The sequence below is a fragment of the Pleurodeles waltl genome, chromosome 5 (genome assembly GCF_031143425.1).
Source record: "Pleurodeles waltl isolate 20211129_DDA chromosome 5, aPleWal1.hap1.20221129, whole genome shotgun sequence".
In the NCBI taxonomy this organism is placed as follows: domain Eukaryota; kingdom Metazoa; phylum Chordata; class Amphibia; order Caudata; family Salamandridae; genus Pleurodeles; species Pleurodeles waltl.
The window spans coordinates 520,700,185-520,719,591 of NC_090444.1; the positions used below are offsets into that span (position 1 = coordinate 520,700,185).

Below are 19,407 nucleotides of genomic sequence, written 5' to 3' on the forward strand. Positions count from 1 at the left end.
GTTATGGTGAGGGCCCCACTTCGAAGAACGAGGAGGAAGGGAGGGTCATAAGGAATCTGTGGTGAGCTAGAATCAGTAACACAAAAAGCATTATCAAAGGTAAGTAACTTGTTCTCCTAAGACTGCTACTCGCATATCCCTCACCTGAGAATAGATAATCAAGCAATACCTCCCTGGAGGTGGATCTGCGAACCAGCTCAAACCAGGAGATCCTGCTTCTTGGTCCTTCGGTTGTGCAGAGTGATTTGAGAATGTGTGGAGGGACGTCCATGTAGCAGCTTGGCAGATGTCCAGGACAGGTACCCAGCATGCTAATCAGTAGTAGCAGCACTGGCAGAGTGGAATGGGCCCACAAGCCTTCACAAGGCTGCTTTTTAGCCAGTGTGCAACAGTATTGGTGAAGAGTACAATCTATTGAGAGATGGTCTGTTTCTACACTGCTTTGCCCTTATTTGCTTCAGCGAACCCAATGAAGAGCTAATTGTCCACTTGATGTTTTTTGATGTGATTGATGTAGAAAGAAAGAGCTCTATGGGTCCAGGCAGTTGAGTCTCTCCTTCTTAGAAGGGTGAGGCAAAAATGTGGGCAGTGTGATGCTTTGGCCGAAATGAAAAAGGGTGACCACATTTGGCAGAAAAGATGCACATGTCTGAAGAACCAGTTTGGTAAAACCTGGTGTATGGAAGGTTAACTGAAAGTTCTTGAAGCTCTCCGACTCTTCTGGTCAACGTAATGGCCACCAGGAAGGCGGTCTTGAAAGTTAGGAGTCTGAGTGGACAACTATGCTGCGGCTCAAATGGGGTACCCGTTAGAAACGTTAGGACCAAAATAAGGTTCCACTGGAGCATGATAAAATGGGTAGGAGGTAACAAATGCTTTAGAAAAAGTGTCACAACAGGTGACATGAAAAGTAAGGGCTGATCCAGCAACAGCCAAAAAGCTGAGATGGCCGAAATGTAACCTTTACCTGTGACCAGGACAAGGGCTTACTGGGCTAAAGACAGCACAAACAGTAGAACCTCTGACAAGGGGGGCAGAAAGTGGGTCAACATGTCAAAGACGCACTCCGTGCTACAATTATGTCCCACCAGAAAACAGTAGGTGTATACGGTCTTTGCTGAGGAACGCCTGGCTACTAAGAAGACATAACAGATCTCGGGAGGCAAATTAAATACATTCAACTGTTAACGTGGAGCACGCATAGTTTTGGGCAAGAGAGAATTCAGGTGTTGAGTAGGTGAGTGAAGGCGTGTGGTGAGGCTGGGCCTGAATACAGGCAGTCTTAATGGTCAAGCAAGAAGAGTAATTGAACGCTAGGTGTTTAGCTTCTTGTGGAATTCAAAAGTGAGGAGGCCCGGATGTGTTGGGGGAGGCTGTTTCAGGATTTGGCAGCTTGGTAGGAGAATGATCAACCTCCCATTCTGCTTTCTGTGGATGCGGGATGTGTGTTCGAGTGAGAATGATGCTGAGCGATGCTGTTTGTTGGGTTGGTGAAAGTGAAGCTGCTAACTGACGTGAGGGCCCTATGTTGTGGACTGTCTTGGATGCAAGTGTGAACTGGCAGGACTTCTGGATGGGGAGCTGGAGCTCTTTGAGGAGTGTTTTAGGTTTGGTGCAGGAGGTCGAGGACAATTCCTACTGTGCCTTTTTGGATGGTTTGAAGACTGAAGAAGATGGGTTGGGATGCCGACGCTGAGTGCATTGCTGTAGTCCAATCTGCTTCTGATTAGGGCTTGGGTGATGGTACATATGGTGTCCAGTGGGAGCCACGTGAAGATTTTACGTGACATGTGGAGGATGTGGCAGCACAAGGAGGTGACAGCATTGACCTGGGACCTCATGGTGAAGTTGGTGTCCAGGATGAGGCTAGGTTCCTAGCGTGGTCGGTTGGGATGGGTGTTAGTCCAAGACTGGCAGGCCACCAGGTTTAGTCCAAAGGTGAGCTCTTATTCTCCGAGATCAGCACTTCAGTTTTGTCAGTGCTGAGCATAAGGTAGTTTCTTTCACCCAATTAGCCACTCTGGCTATGCACTGACGTGGGGCATACACTCCTGAGCACTGTGGCCAGGCCGGATCGACTTACCAACCTCTTCCTGCGACCTGTGCCTCCCATGCATATTCTGGCGGTCTGCAGACTAATGGCAGCCACGCCCAGTCTGGAGGGATGAGAGGGGCCCAGGGAGAGTATGGATGGCAGCCGCAGGGCTGTCTGGGCCGGTGGCAATGCCTGTGAAGGCAGGAGACGGAGGAGACGGAGGAGGGAGGCCAGCTCAACTGGCAGCACTGGCACGATATGTGACATAGCGGGCCTGGGGTGCCTTTAAACTGCGAAGGGGTGCCATCTGCACGGCGGCAGTTTGCGGAGACCTGGTGCCGGATTCCTCCGGTGTTGGTGGTGTGGGCCGGGGGGAGGGGCGGCAGTACTGAACGAGGTTGATTGGCCTGCAGCGCCTTGGAGACATTCACTTGTGGGCCTCAGGGCACCCTCAACCTGAATTAACTGCGTGAGAGCCGGTGCGGGCAGCCTCACTGCATCCATGTCAAGAGCCTGGTCTGGCAGCCATGTCCAGCCCTTGGGGAGCGTGGCCTTTGCTCCCCAATTGCACGCTGCTGATTGCTGCCAGTGTGCAGCGATTTCAGACCTTCAGGGAATGTGGCCTGTGCACATGACGTGCTTGCTTCTGATTGCAGACACTGTGGAGAGGAGACCCTCTATGAACAGATACCATCCTAGTGTGGTGAGGCAGGCCTCCAGTGCCACTGTGAGGGCAGTGCCTAAATACTGTACAGGGGCCACAAATGGGTGCATTTACATTATCAACTCCCCACTGATCCAGTTGATTGACCCCACTGGAACTCATTACCTCGAACCTTGGGACACTGTCCCCTCCCTTCTCCTTTTTCGCTCCTGGGGGTGTCTGCTTCTTGGTCCTTCGGTCGTGCAGAGTGTCAAGCAGCCATATCGGGTGGCCTAGTCTTCACTATGTGGGAAGGACAGACCGCAGAGACAGGCACAAAGTAACTCCATGAAGCAGTATGCCACTCCGCAACAGGTCACACACAGGATCACTAGACAAGAGTCGCAGGGGACACCGGAACACTCTCTGCAACATTATGAAGAACAATAGCATGCTGCCCTTTTTGAGGCCATCCAAGGGTCCAGAGCTGCACTGGAGAGTCAGCTGGCGGCCATCTCCACTGAGGTAAATCTGCTCCATGCAAACTTGCATAAAGTTGTGGATAAAGTGGACACCGCAGAATTGAACATCAAAACACTACGGATGGAAGAGCGCCAACTCAAACAACAGGTGGCACGACTGGCTGCTGTCACTGGTACCCTCAAAGATCATGTGGAGAAAGGAGATCAAAAAGGAACAACATACATCTTCTTGGTTTCCCTGAATGTGAAATGGGGCAGTCGACGTATCAATTCTTTGAACAGTGGGTGAGGGCAGAGTTTTGCCCCACAGGACTCTCTGACACCTTCATCATCAAGCATGCTCACAGGGCCCTGGCACTGGTACCTCCTTCCAGGTGCCCCACTGAGGACGCTGAGTGCTCACCTGCTGAATTACTGAGACAGAGATGCCATCCTTTGTGCAGCCAGGGAAGCACCAACGCCACAATTTGAGGAAGGGAACATTGTAATATATATCATGATTACAACCAGAAAGAGCAGGAGCGCCATATAACATTCTTGGAAGTTAAGAAACGGCTTTGTGGTACATGCTACTGTATCCTGCTAAATTAAGAGTCACAAAGGTGGGAAAGTCGCACTTCTTTGAACACCCAAATGATGTTTGGATATGGTTCGACATGGAGGGGAGGTCCCGGAGTGGGGGATGCCCTTTGGGCGAGGTTGAGCCATTCCACACAGGTGGAAAATGACACGAACGCAGGAGACACCAGGCTGGGATCGGCAGGCGCCTCCTTGAGGGAGGCTTGGGCTGTGTGGTAATCAGAGATGATGGCTCCAGACCAGCAGGGTGAGATGGAGTCTTGTGAGGGTACTTCCTCTATACAAGACATGGACTCAGACAATCCAACAAACACTGGAGACACTGTTCCTGATACTGGTACCTGAGGGAAGGGGGTCCTCCTTTTGAGGATCGCACAGGGAGTAAATAGCCATTGGAATATCTCTGGTGCTCCGGGAGTGGGGGAGGAGGTGGAATACATAGTGGACTGCCACATTAGTATTACTGACTGAATGTCTTATATGTATTAACCTCGAGGGTTAGAATGGTTGATTGTGTACTATTGAAGATTGTATTGTATTATTATGGAATTGCAGTGGAGGACGCTGAGGCCTGCCACTGAGGCCTGGGGAAGTGCCTGTGCCTCTGTGTGAGTATGGGACTGATTTTGTGGTGGGGATTTGGAGGTAAACCGAATTTATCTTATGATTAGTGCAGTGGTGGGGGGTGTTCTGTTCTTGTTGAGTGTGGAGTACTGGAGTGGTTGTAAGATAGGGGAGCGATGGTGCAAGTTCTGACACATCGATTTCTTTGAACATGTACTTGGTTCTTGTTTAATGCCACTTGTTGCGGCTGGACTGCTTGGGGAATTGCTTTGTTCATGTGTGTGGTGTTAACTGCCCTGTTGACATATGGTCCGAGCACACAAGGCTTGCTGTGGATGGCCGTCCTGGACAAGTATAAGCTCCTTTCTTGGAATGCGCGGGGATTGGGATCCTATAAGAAAAGATATAGAGTACCGTCTCTCCTTAAGCGACATGGTGTTTGCATAACATGCCTCCAGGAAACTCACCTTACTGATGCGGAGGACTTGAAAATTGCAAGGAAATGGGGAGGGCAGTCACATTATGCTAATTATTCATCATTCTCAAGGAGGTTGCTGATCTGGATTGCTCCTGGTGTACACTTCACCCTAAGCTAAATGGAGGCAGAGGTTGAGAGGCGGTATATATTACTGCATGGCAGGGTATATAGGGTGGATGTGGCCTCGACGAATACTTATGGTCCCAATGTGGCTAATGAGTCTTTTTACACCATGGTGAGAGATGTTGTGTCACCAGCGGTGGACTCCATGTTGATATGGGTGGGTGACTTCAAATGCATACTGGATGGTGCGCTTGACCATCACCCTCCAAGGACACACACTAAGCCCATGATGGCATCCAAGCTATGAGATGCCATGGAACAGCTGGGGCTGTGCAATGCTTGGAGGGAGTCACATCCAACGAAGCAAGAGTATCCTTGCTTCTCACAGACACACGATACCTATAGCAGACTTGACTGTGTCTTAATGCCTGCATACCTAGCCCTCAAAGTGCTGGAGGTGATCCATCTGTCCAGTTATCTTTCAGATCATGCTCCATAAACATGTCTCTTGGAATGGGGTGGCAGCGCTAGGACACCATGCAGGTGAGGGTTACCACCTGAAATATTACATGACTCTGTAGGCAGGGATATGCTTGCGGGTGTTCTGACTGATTACTTCAAAATTTATTGGGCCTCCACCCAAAGTCTGGCACTGGAACGGTATGCGATGAAAGTGGTCTTACAGGGACGATGCATGGTATTATCCTGTGGGGTGTGCCGGGCTTACAAAAGGAGGAGCCTTTGCTGTGTTACAGCGGCTGCACCGGAAAATCTGGATGGTCGACGGGATGAAGTAGAACTTCAGCGTTAGGTTGCATCAGTAAGAAATCAACTTGAGAATTATACCCTGAAATCTTACAGACAGTTGCTATACAAGAAGGGAGACACTTTGGGGGTGACTCAGGGCCTGGGTGCTCTGTAGACAGACACTGTGCGCCCTCAGGACCACATAGGGGTAGGAAGTATACAAGCCGGGTGATTGTGTATCAACTCTTCTGGAGCATAAGGAACAGGTCTACACCTGCCCGTGTCATCCTGACCATAGACGCATTACTGATTTTCTGACTGGCCTGTCGATAACTCATCTGGAGGTGGTGGCAGCACAGGATTTGGATGCAAAGCTCACAGTTGAGGAGTTCAGGGTGGCACTTGCATATGGTGGGGCTGGGAGGGCCCCGGCGAGCGATGGCTTCCCTGCTGAATTTTACCATGCCTTCGCACAGGATCTCACGCAGATATTACTGGAGGTGCATCTAGAGGCTCGAGACAATGGTGTCTTACCTTCATCTATGCAGGAGGGTGCATCTCCATGGTATTGAAGCTGGGAGTGGATACATCCAATCCAGCGGCCTACTACCCGCCTACAATGATTAACACGCATGCAAAGGTATTATGTAATGTACTTGCCCTTAGACTGTGGTCGGTGATCACACAACTGATACACGATGATCAGTGCGGTTTTATCCCAGGTCGTAATACCGCCATGAATCTTAGGCGATTACTGCATGTTATGCATGAGGTGGAGGGAAGGGGACAGGAACTAATGGAGGTTTAAACTGACATTGCTAAGGCCTTCAACACTGTTGATTGGCATAACTTTATGTCCGTACCAGAAACAATGGGATTTGGCCTGCTGTTTCAATCATGGGTGTGTCTATTATAGATGGCACCAACGGTGAGGGTGAAGGTCGGTCAGTTGTGTTCTGACTTGTGGTAGGTGGGTAGAGGCACACAGCAGGGCAGGCTTCTCTCACCTTTACTATTTGCGATAGAACTTGAGCCACTAAAATCCTGATTCTTCAGAAGATGGTTGACTGGGTGATCTAAGTGGGGGATATGACCCACCTAGTCTCTCTATACACAGAAGACACAATTTTGTTATCTTACCACTCCACAAGAGTCCTTGCCTCTGTTTCCCTAATATCTGGATACATCTGGAGAGCTTAAGGGCCTTAACATCAATCAGGGCAAGTCGCTGCTTTTCCCATGGGCACGTGGTGAATAGGGACCCTCACATTTTGCAGTCTTTGCCTCCGAGATGGGAGAGAGAAAGCAATTTTATTACTTGGGGGTTATGGCAGCGGGCAATGCCTGGCAGTGAGGATGCTACAATGATGACAAAGAGGTGGCAGGTTTAGATGACCTGGTCTGCTACTGGAGCACCCTCCTGTAGTCCCTGATTGGTAGGGTTACTGTGGCAAAGATGGATTTATTCTTCCAGTGCCTGTATGTAGTGCAGCACTCGTTTGATACATTTCCGGGGGCAGCATCTTGGAAATTGCATTCTATTCTTACAATGCTTCTATGGGTGGGGGGCAGGAGCAGGGCTGTGCGTGCCTATTTATGCTTATCCACATTAGAGGGCAGACTGGCGGTGCCTGATCTGGAAATATATTACCTGGCATCCCAGCTACAACATGCTGCACACTGGTTGTCAGAAGGGGAAAATTGGGAGAAGGCACTTCTGGCAGGTGAGACATGAGTTGAGTCCCTCCCTCAGCTGTTTTCAAGGGGCCGGGGCCACCAGTAGCTTACCTTATTAAACAAACAGGGCCTCTCTGGGAGTGCGAGATCAAGATAATACTGTGGGGAGCTCCTTTTGCTCAGAAGTTACAGTTCTGGGACTTACCGGCCTTTCGTAAGGTAGCGGACATGGGTGACATCTCTGCTTGGCAAGGGGACAGGTGGAAGACCTTAGGGTACTTGTATCCTGATGGTAACTTGATTACTTTTGAAGCGGCTCAGGAGACCTTTGGGATACGGCCTGGGGAATTTCTAACTTACTTCATTATTGCAGCCATAATCTGAGAAATATGGCATATACTTCCAGCCGCCCCACCCACGTCATTATTGTTACTTGGATTGCTGGTGTTGGGAGGCGCCTGTCACCTGGTATCACACTTACGTAGGGCCTTGATTGCTGATGAGCCTCGTAGCCATTTCAGGTTAGGGTTGCTTGGGAGGAAGAGATAGGGGAACCCCTGGACGATGCTTTGTGGAGCAGGATCTGTTCTATAGACCAAAACATCTTCTAATGCAAGATTTAAGTTGGTCCATTGAAACTTTTTGCACTGGATGCAAGTTACCCCAGAGCTGCTGCATAGTACAGACCCTAGAAAGACTAGCAGTTGTCATAGGTGTTGGACACCTGTGGCATCATTTCTGCACCTTGCTTAGAACTGCACCTTGGTTAAATCTTTTTAGGAAATTGTGGTGAATTGAGTAGTTGCAGCAGTGGGGACTGTAATTACAGAGTACAACTGTATGCCTGTTAGGAGATTTTAAGAAACGTAAAGGCAAAATAATGGAGTTTAAATTCCTGCATCTTTTACTTCTTCTAGTGAAGATGAGTTGCCATTACCTGATGGACAAACTGGACCTAGTGTGGATGGACGGGCGAGAGACGTGAGCGAGTGGGCGACTGCGGAGGAAGTGTGACTCCAGAAAAGCAGACATTATAAAGTGGAAGAAGGCCTGCACAATTGGGATGACCTACTGAATACGTTTTCGGGGTGGAAGGGAGGTTTACAGGAGGTTATTACTGAGGATGGGAACTTGGTACAATCATTTACTGATGATGTTCCCCCTACAGATCCATGAAAGGAGAGTTCAGGGACAAGATAATTAAGTCCTCTCTCTCTGTATGGAACTCGACAAAGACTTCACGATACAAGTCAAATGTTTGGGAATGGCAGAGGTTATGGGATATCTTTGCTGTACTTTAGCTGTAAACAATAAAAAAAGTCCCAAAAATTAAATGTAGCACTGGAATGTATGGATTTTACCATTAGATGCTCCAACTGACCAAGCCAAGAGAACCAACCTTTGGTCCGTTGTTATGGCAATTGCCGTAACTTGTTTTTTATGCTTGCTGGGTATTTCGCATTAACCATGTATTAGATTTCTAGTAGTTATCCCGAGTTACAGTTTTCTTTTATAACTGCATTTAGTCACCGAAAATGACGTGGAAGTAGTGCAACTGCCTCCTCTGATGATACATCACCAAATTATCTTCATTGATGATGCTCATTCTATATTCTCTATAATATGGTCACTGCTTCTTGACAAGTCCCAGAAGATTTTTCTTTGTTTGTATAATTTGCGATTTGTATCATGATATGCTACTGTGTTTGATACAACAATGTTATTTTATATGTTTGATAGGGCAACTGGCACGAAACCATGGGGGTTGCCCACTGTGTATGTCTACATGGACTCTGTAGTTCAGGATGATGTTCTGCACCTATACCTTAGACATATAATAAAGTTCAGCTGCATATGTAGGGACATACATAAAGACAGCATGCTCTAAATTTAGTTGAGTTTTGATAACTGTTCAGACACTATGAAAATACTCAAATTGAGTAAAACCCATCAATAGCCCGGGTTTGCTCAGTAACACAAAAAAGGATAATCACTTTGGTGCTGCAGCAACACAAATTCTAATCAATATTTTTTAGATGTGTGCTCAAGTGCCTCCTGTCACTATCTCGTAGCACATACACAAAGAATAAGCATAGCTAGGACACATTATTGTCCTTGAAAGCTGAAGTCTCAAAACAATGACACAGTCGAGAAGGCATGGTTTGTGATATATTTTCTCTGCTCTAATTTCAAGTTCAGAGTTAACACTGACTGCTACATTAAAAACACTATAAGAAATAGACCATGTAGTAGAAAGAGGTGAGCAGAGGGATACCTAGTGCATATTGTTAGGAAAATGAGTTCACACCATGAAGATGCCACGTTTTTCGACCTGATATTTCAATTGTTGCTGTGCTATACGCCTACCCTAGTAACTGTAAGCCCTATTAAAACTGGACTAACCGTAGCTTTTTAATATAAGGCCAACAACCATGAACATTATTGGCAATGGGCGCTTGGTTGGTTGCAGAGGTCATGTGCAGAGAGGGCATGTGCACTGTGCTTGTTACATAACGTGGAGTGTGTTTTCTGTGCTTTAATGTAAGGAGACAAGGTTCCAAATTTAGATGTCCTATGAAAGGATGTACACAATATAGAGGGTGTAGAGAGTCAGCCAGACAGGAACGCACATTGTAGGAACATTCCTGAGGTCCACTGACACAGACTGCAGCTCCGTTTAAAGGAAGGAAGGAAACAGGTGTCCCTTTGAGGTGCCGGGACAGCTACTGGCCCTTTCTGTTTCACTGTTCCCCTGGTGTACTATTATGGATTTGTTAATAAGCACAGTAGGAAGATTTCTCTTTCTTCTGACCATTTGTTTCAGATTTTCCAGTCAGGGAACACCAAGATTTAGCCTCTTTTCCTGCTGACTTTGAGTGTCAACAATGTTAGATTGGCCCTTCTAAGGATAATGAGCAAAATGTGCATGAAAGCAGCTCTTGAGATGGTTCTCTGAAATCCTAAGCTACATCTGCAAAACTTAGATAAAAACTGGGTACAAACCCAGTTGAGTGTGCTGTGATTATTGTTAACAAATGCTAAGACCCGAACAGAAGCCGCGTGTGAGAAAGCTATCAGTTCTTGAGCCAGAGTTGCTCGCTTCCTTTCCATTTGGAGAAAACCTAAACAAAAACTCTGCTAAGAGTGTAGAGTGCCAGAAGTGGGAAATGATTACAGAAGAAAAGGAACTGCTGTATTACAACAGTCTAAGTAGAGTTTGCCTGTGCAGTCATCAGCCCAGCTGCTCGGTGAGCAAGAAATTATGCAAAGAACTTGATGGTGGGAGCTGCATCTGCCTTGAAGAAGAGGCCAATTTGCTGTTAATGGAGAGCTGGAAGTGCGTCCTGGTAAAAGGTAATCATAGCTGTAAAGGAAGGACAAAGTAACTCAAAGCATCCAGAGTGGCAAATGGTGTGCTTGTGAAGACAACTGTAAATTCCACCATGAGTGACCCTGAAAGTAGTAGGTCACCAGCCACTCTGGGTAGCACAAGGAGAGCGGCGGAAAACTAAATACACCTCCCAGGTGTAGGGAGATAATGTGCCAGCAATTTGAAGTATACCAGGAAGGTGCCGCCTAACAGTAGAATAGCACTTGCATGAGCTGCATGCCCGGTGCTAACTTTTGTCAAGGTATCAAAAACTGCTTCACAGAGGGCCATTAAGTAGCTCATTTACCAAATAATTTGATTGGTTACGTTAAGATGAAAAGAAAAAAGGGTTCTTTGTGGACTCACTGCTACATAGAGTAGTTGTCAAATTTCTGTTCTCCAAAGGACATCTACGTCTAACACCAGGTTGCTGAAAGTGTAGCCTTTATCAAGTTTTACTCCAAGACACATTCTTGTAATGAGCAGCAATAAACTGGACATTTGGTTTCGTTTTACCTTTTATAAAAATACATGGCAACACTGCCTTGTAAGAGCAAAACAAAGATATGCACAGTGTTTTACATGCTATATTGGAAAACCATATAGGAGGGAATAACAAACCAGCAGCCTCCTTGGCATCCCATCACCCCTCCTTTTGCCTATTCATGCAATGATAATCTTGGCAGGCTTGAAACACTCAGGGAAGACAAACTGATGAAGCTAGCAAAGTGGATTTTAAAGGTCCGGTCTCTTGAGCCAATCCAATCCCCATGCAATGTGGAGGGATTACTAATGCTGATCCCAGTCCTCATAAATTCCCATTAAACCCCCAATAGCAAATGCTTCCATCTTTAAGTGCATAGTGCATACTCACTGATTTGTGCGCATCATACTAAAGTCTAGATCTGTGACTATTTTAATGATAAGCTTGGACATCATGAAGAGGTGAAGGACCCATGTTTGGAACTGGATGTAGGATATCTACCGCTGTCTTAATATAACCAAAACCTAAACTCGTAGGATGCAACACCGAGGAAAAAGTGATCCCACAATGAAATGCTAAAAGAGATTTTAATATTTTTCCGGAATACATGAAAATCATTCATTAGGAATGCCACCCATAAGCATCCATGCACAGTTACATGCATACCTTTTTACTGTCAGCCTCAGTCTCTGGAAGCTCAGTGACTGGTTCAGTCTCTCCAATGACTTTTGATTCCGGTTCTTCCATGAACATAGGTTTGTCTTGTAGTATCCACTTTCTGTAGACCCTTACAACTTTTCTTGTGGCAGAAATATCAGAAGATGGCAACAAGAATGCCTAAAAAGTAATATTAAATAAAATATGAAACCAAAACAATTAAGGAACTGGGAAAGGAGTTGTGCTCAGAGTGCACAAAGGGAATTAATAACCACTCTGGTGCAATAAATAACTAGACAGCCAAATATACAGACATAACTGCCCAAATTTTACTTGCATACCAAAGCATCTTTGCCATGCTGAGCCTTCGTAGAGGTATCGCTATAAAGGGCATTGAAGAATTGCAGTTCTCACCTACTAAGTCATGCCCATGTAGGTTGCCAGGATGGCACTTCATTATACACTGTATAGGTATTACTGAACTGTGTCGAAGCATCAACCACATCACCCGTTTAAATCTTTCTAGAATACAGATACATGCCGTTTTAAATCTTGTCATAATACTTAAGAACCTCCCCTCTGCTTAACGTATTCAAATTCGTTTTATTACTTTTGCATAGATAAGCAGCATTGTACACACATCCAACTTATATCAAAGTTTCACAGTGCATCTAATACAATTTCAATCATTTAGACATCAAGAATATCGTGTTCCTACATAACAAGCCTATAATAACTCTTTCAATCTAATATAATTTGCACTTCTGCTCATCACTTACTCTTTCATACCCCTGACCCCTCATGAAAGCATCTCTGAAGGAGCTTCATCTGCGTGCTCCAAGGATAACAAACTTAAACCAAAGGGGGCATCTGTACCGGATTTTCCAGATAGATTAATCATCGTATAGAGACATGTATAGAGACATGCATTACTGCTTAATGCATTTCCACAGCAAGTCTCTCTTACTGCCTAATACCTGGGGGACTCTCCTCGGCTGGTTAATTTCTATGCCACTAGTTCTCTTAGACTCCCCAGTCCTCTCCTCTAAAAGTTTTCCCCGAGTGCTGAGTGTCTCGCCTCATGCAAACATTTTGGCCTCGTTTCAGGCGGCACATTAGCATGGACCAGGGGATGAATGATAGGCACTCCTTAGGAAAAGGGAAATTCTGCATAAGCGTAAAGACGTTGTTAGTTTTCTGTAAATATTTATTAGCAAACTGTACTGGCTTCAACACAATCTGGGCAAAAATAAATAAATAAAAACACAAATCACATATCCATTAAACTAAATAAAAACATAACTTGTGTGACATGAAAGCAGACAACCATTTAACACACTTAGCCAGGAATAGAGTTAAAAGACAACTACAAACTAAAAACTAGACTAAGAGCAGAGTGAAATGAGGCAATCAGTTTTCTGAAGTGCTACATCCTGGGTTAGCGCTCTCTTCAAGATGGTGACCTACTGTGCAACTTTCTCAAAGATTTCAGGCCGGTCACACAGAGGACAGGACAATAAGGAAATGAACAACGGTCTCCTTAGAGATATTGTCACAAGTGGAAGTGCCATACAGGTTTTTGCTGCCTGGCCAAGTCTTACTGATTGCAGCCAAGTACAGAACATTCGACCTGAATTGCAAATAAAGCGTTCTTAATTCAGGAGTTTCGGCTTACATAATACTCGTAACTTTCACGTGAATTACTGATACTATACAATCAGTTGCCGATTTATTCATGCTATTGCCAGGATCTTGTATTTCTTTTGTGCAGTGCCAATGGCTGCATTAGAAAATGTTTCAAGGCTTTCCGACATCTCTTCATAGCCCAGAGGACGTCACATTTGGATCAAGAGACAACAAGCTACTCCAGAACCCCAAAAGGATTAGTGGTGGATTATAGGGAATTAGGAGTTAATTTGAGCGGTGGACATGTGAGTCTGATAGTTGGATTTAAAAGGATAATGAAGGGATAGCAGTTCGGGATGTGCAGCTGATGTGTTCCTGGCTTCTGCACTCATTGCACTGGCTCCTCCCTGGTGGGGTTGTGCTAGCAGCCTCACACAGGCCACAGTTCATGGGGGCGATCAGTGAGGTAGATCAGCACTACAGCACTTGTATTTGGCAGCCATCAAAGCCTGCAATAGATAGGTGTTTTGCTGTAGCATTGTTGACCTCCAGGCAGAGCCCCTTATGATAGTGTCTCTCGGGCAGTTGTGGCCTCTGGCCCAATCGGGACTTCCTACTTAGGCAGAGGGACTGCTTTCACTCACACAACGGTAGTGGAAGCACCACTGGGATCTTGCTAGGCTTCTTGTCCTAGACAGCCTCTCCTCTTGCAAGGTTAGGTACATACTTTCCCTCTCAGCAGGCAGACAGGCTTTGAGACACTAAGGGACCCTGAGTTCCTTAGGAAGAAAGTACAGATTTCAGCCTCCCCTCAACTCTGTGGGACAGTCTGTCTGGTAGACAGCAGCCTGACTGTACAGCAGCTCTTTGAGTACTCCGCGAAGCACTCTTCCTTGCTCAAGATCTTCGCAGTGGAACAAAGCGTGGTGGTTTTAATTTTACTTTTATTGACATTTAAAACCCAGGAGATGTGGATCCACTAAGGTTTACAGTCTGTTTGGGTTGGTTCTATTTCAAATGGCATTCTCTGGTTCCTCTCTAGAGTCAGTCTTTGTGCAGTGCGATGGCTCTCACAGCATGCAGCAGGAGGACTCAAACCAAGAACACAATGAAGTATGAGATATCCACACCTCGCTATCATCAATCTTACTGAAGTATTAATCAGAGGAGGTTAAAATGTCAGACCTTGCCTAGACATTTGCTCACCTTGAAAAACAGAAACTGCAGTCCCAACTCTCACACCTACTAGCTACCAAGTGGCAGTGTTCCCGAATAACTAATCAGCAGTCCTTTGCTATCAAGGGCTGTTGGATCTGGCCCTTGTGGCAGGTTGATTCCCTGACTTTTTGCCTAATCCATCCTATTTTATCTGACCTCTCGCTGTTGGCTCTAGGACTCTGAGCACTTTATCACTGCTGATCAGTGCTAAAGTGCAGGTGCTCTCCCATCTAAAAGTTGGTATGATTGGCTTATACCTAATTGGCATATTTAATTTACCTGTAAGTCCCTTATACAGTGGTATCTCTATAACCAGGGCCTGTAAGAACAAGTTACTTACCTTCGGTAACGCTTTTTCTGGTGGATACACTAGCTACCTGTGGATTACTCACCTTATGAATTCTCCCATGCGCCAGGATCCGACGGAAAATCTTCTTCCCACCTCTCCACGTCGATGGGGACATCACAATTGCACAGCTCCACGCAACTCAGTCTGACGTCACCGTGCCAATAAGAGGTCCTCGCCAGCGTGCTGACATTAGTTTCACCCATTTTTTACGTGCCTTTGAGGCGAACAGGTGAAAACCGACCTCACAACAACTCAAATGAATGCATATATACATAAAACCATAATGATGCAATAGAATTATAACCATCATTTATATATACACATAATTACCAAAACCTATGTACACTTGTAAAACAAACATCATGGTATGACCAGACAGGCAACGGGGAGGCGGGTGGGACTGTGAGGAATCCACAGGTAGCTAGTGTATCCACCAGAAAAAGCGTTATCGAAGGTAACTTGAACCTTCTGATGGATACAACTACCTGTGGATTTCTCACCTTATGAATAGAGTCCCAAAGCAGTACCGCACTCGGAGGTGGGTGCCTGACTGGTTACACTAAGAAATCCTGCAATACAGATCATGCAAAATGGCCGCCCCTCCTAACCTCCGAGTCCAAGCAGTAAAGCTTTGAGAAGGTGTGGAGGGATGCCCAAGTTGCTGCCTTGCAAATATCCACCACCGGAACCCCTCTAGCCAGGGCTGTAGTGGTGGACTTAGCCCCGGTGGAATGGGCTCTAATACCCTCGGGGGAACCTTCTTTGCCAACGAGTAGCAAACCTTGATACAAAGAATGATCCACCTGGAGATCGTTCTTTTATGGACCGCTCTGCCCTTCCTCTTTCCAATATACCCACGAACAGCTGGTCTTCCAAGCGAAAGTCTTTCGTCCTCTCATATAAAAACTGGGAGCCCTTCTGGGGTCCAAACAATGGAGCCTCTCTTCCTCTTTCAAGGGGTGAGGAGGAGGGTAGAAAGATGGAAGGGTAATGATCTGCCCCATATGAAACTTTGAAAGTGACAACTTTAGGTAGGAAAGCCGCCCTGGTTTTCAGCACCACTTTATCAGGAAAGAATAAAGTAAAGGGAGGTTTAACAGAAAGATCCTGAAGCTCACCAACACGCCTAGCCGAAGTTATAGCTATCAGAAAAACCGCCTTAAGACCTAGAAACCTTAGCGGGCAAGAATGCATGGGTATGAATGGTGACCCCATTAAAAAAGTTAAAACGAGATTCAGATCCCACTGAGGTATAAGAAAAGGGGTGGGAGGAAACTTATTAAACCCTTTAAGAACCTAAAAACAATAGGTGATTTAAACAAGGAGAGCTGATACGGAAGGCAAAGAAAGGTTGACAGTGCCGCCAAATAGCCCTTAACAGTAGCAACTGCACAACCATTCTGTGCTAAAGCTAATGCAAACAACAGAACATCGGATAGAGGGCCCTCAAAGGATCAATTTGCTTCTCTCCACACCAAGCCATTAATTTTGCCCACCTGCCGGCATAAACGGTCTTAGTGGAGTGTCGCCTTGCCGATAAAATAACATTCGCTACCTCTGGTGAGAGAGGGAAAGAACTCAGGCTGCCCCGTTCAATCTCCAAGCATGTAGGTGCAGGTTCTGGAGGTGGAGGTATAGAACCTGTCCCTGCGACTGCAAGAGGAGGTCTGCCCTGAGAGGAAGACGGAGCGGAGGGCACAGTGAGAGTTGGAGAAGGTCTGTGTACAACACCCTTCTTGGCCAATCCGGGGCTACTAAAATGACCTGAGCCCGATCTTGGCGAATCTTCCTCGGAACCCGAGGAATCAAGGGTATGGAGGGGAAACGCGTAAAGCAACTCGTTGCACCAAGAGATCTGAAACGCATCACCCAAAGCTCCTTGCACCGGATACTGCAGAATGACAGGCAGTGCGTGTTCTCCCGAGTGGCAAACAGATCTATCCTTGGGGAACCCCACATCTGAAAGATGTGTAGGACCAGATCCGGATGGAGACGCCACTCGTGATCGGCCGAGAAATGTCGACAGAGAGTTGGCATGTACATTGAGTACTCCGGCCAGATGATTTGCTACCAAGCAAATCCGATGGTCCCGAAGCCAGGACCAGAGTCGCAGAGCCTCTCTGCAGAGAAGGTACGACCCCACTCCTCCCTGCTTGTTTATATACCACATTGCGGTAGTGTTGTCCCTCAGGACCTGAACTGACTGACCGCGAAGGGACGGGAAGAAGGCCTTGAGAGCCAGACGTATCGCCCGCAATTCTAATAGATTGCTATGAAAAGTCTGTTCCACTGGAGACCAACGACCTTTGATCTCCAGGTCCCCCGATGAGCTCCCCACCCTAGAGTGGAAGCATCCGTCATGACCGTGGCCACCGGAGGCGGCAGTGAAAATGGCCTTCCTTGAGAAAGTTTGCCGTCCACAGCCCACCATCGTAGATCCGCTGCAGAGTCTCTGAAGATCGTTATCGACTCCTCGAGATCCCCTTTGTGTTGAAACCACTGCTTGCGGAGGCACCACTGGAGAGCCCTCATGTTCCAACATGCATGAGTGACCAACAGAATGCAAGAAGCAAACAGACCAAGCAGGCATAGGACCTTGAGGACTGGAACAACCGCTCCATTTTGAAACATTGGAATCAATGCCTGGATGTCCTGAATCTGCTGAGGTGGAGAATAGGCCCGATTCAATGTTGCATCTAGTACTGCCCCTATGAACAGGAGGCGCTTAGAGGGCTCCAGGTGAGACTTGGGCACATTTACCGAAAAGCCCAGACTGAACAACAACTGAGTTGTCATCTGCAAGTGACGCAGCACGAGCTCTGGAGTCTTGGCTTTGATCAACCAATCGTCCAGGTAAGGGAATACCGATATTCCCTTCCTTCTGAGACTTAATGCAACCACCGCCATCCCCTTCGTAAAGACTCGAAGTGCTGAAGTAAGAACAAACGGAAGGACCGCAAACTGGTAGTGTTGCAACCCCACCACAAACCGGAGATACTTCCTGTGTGACTTGAGTATAGAGATATTAAAGTAAGCATCCTAAGTCGACAGACACCATCCAATCCTCTCTGTTCAACGCCAGAAGTACCTACGCTAGAGTCAGCATTTTGAATTTTTCCTGTCTGAGGAACCAATTCAAAATCCTCATGTCTTGGATTGGTCTCAATCGACCATCCTTCTTAGGAATCAGGAAATATCTCGAATAGCAACCCTGACCCCTTTCCTGCTCTGAAACCAACTCCACTGCACCTTTTGAAAACAGGATTTGAACCTCCTGCTGCAACAATAGGAGATGGGCTTCTGAACAAAACAAGGGATGGGAAGGGATGGGGCGGGGGCGAAACTCCTGAAAAGGAAGAGCATATCCTTTTCTCACAATATTCAGAACCCAGGAGTCTGATGTGATTAACTCCCACTTGTGGAGAAAAAGACGCAATCTTCCCCCTACAGGAGAAGTATGGCTGAAAATGGGCAGAAAACTAGGGCTGCTTCCCTTGTTGTTGTTGTCCTCCTGAGGAATAGGATGACAGGGTGCTGCTGGGTGGTCCCTCTTGTCCGAACCCTCCCCCACCCTCTAAAGGATCTATAAGGGAGGCTGGTGGACTGTGAACTGGGGTCTCCCACGGTAAAAGGTTCTACGCCCAAACCCCCTGAACCTCCAAAAAGACCGGAAAGGGGTAGGAGTGGAAGCCTGCAGACCCAAAGTCTTTGCTGTGGCTCTACTATCCTTAAAGCGCTCTAAGGCAGAGTCAGTTTTAGCACCAAAAAGTTTTTCCCCATCAAAAGGCAAGTCTAAGAGAGCAGTCTGGACATCCAAGGAAAAGCCAGAGGACCTCAACCATGCATGCCTCCTGGTAGCAATAGAGGTACCCATCACCCTGGCCACCGAATCTGTAGAGTCCAGACCAGACTGGATTATCTGCTTTGCTGGAGCCTGAGCATCCGACAGAAGTTCTCCAAATTGTCCTTGCACCTCCTGCGGCAGGTCCGGAACCATAGCCCTGGCTGAGTCCATCAGGGCGTGTACGTATCTTCCCAATACACAGTTAGCCTTTGCTGCTTTGAGGGCCATACTCCAAGAAGAAAAAGTCTTCTATGCCGACTGCTCCATCCTCTTGGATTCCCTGTCCGACAGAATCAAAGGGAAGGAGCCTGGAGCAGACTGTGTGGAACAACAGGCTTGAGCAACCAGACTCTCCGGGGTAGGATGTTTCAACAAGAATCCCGGATCCCTAGGAGCCACCCTGTACCTCCTTGCCAGAGATTAGTTGACAGCTGATGACAACACAGGCTTCCACTATAACTCTAAGCTAGGCTCTGTAAGAGCATCATTAAACGGAAGCAATGGATCCGCAGAAGTCGAAGAAGGATGCAGGACCTCAGTTAAGATATTTGTTTTGACCTCTGCAGCAGGCAATGGAAGATCCCAAAAATT

General features: G+C 46.8%; 1 protein-coding gene across 5 annotated transcripts in view; it reads right to left on the reverse strand.

Moving 5' to 3' along the window:
- Positions 1-19,407, reverse strand: part of RALGAPA2 (Ral GTPase activating protein catalytic subunit alpha 2) — a 1,651,508-nt gene that overhangs the window by 1,067,865 nt on the left and 564,236 nt on the right. For all 5 annotated transcript variants that reach the window (XM_069234346.1, XM_069234347.1, XM_069234343.1 and 2 more), the window contains exon 11: positions 11,789-11,959. In XM_069234346.1, the coding sequence (XP_069090447.1) occupies positions 11,789-11,959 (171 nt within the window). The remainder of the gene's footprint in view (positions 1-11,788; positions 11,960-19,407) is intronic.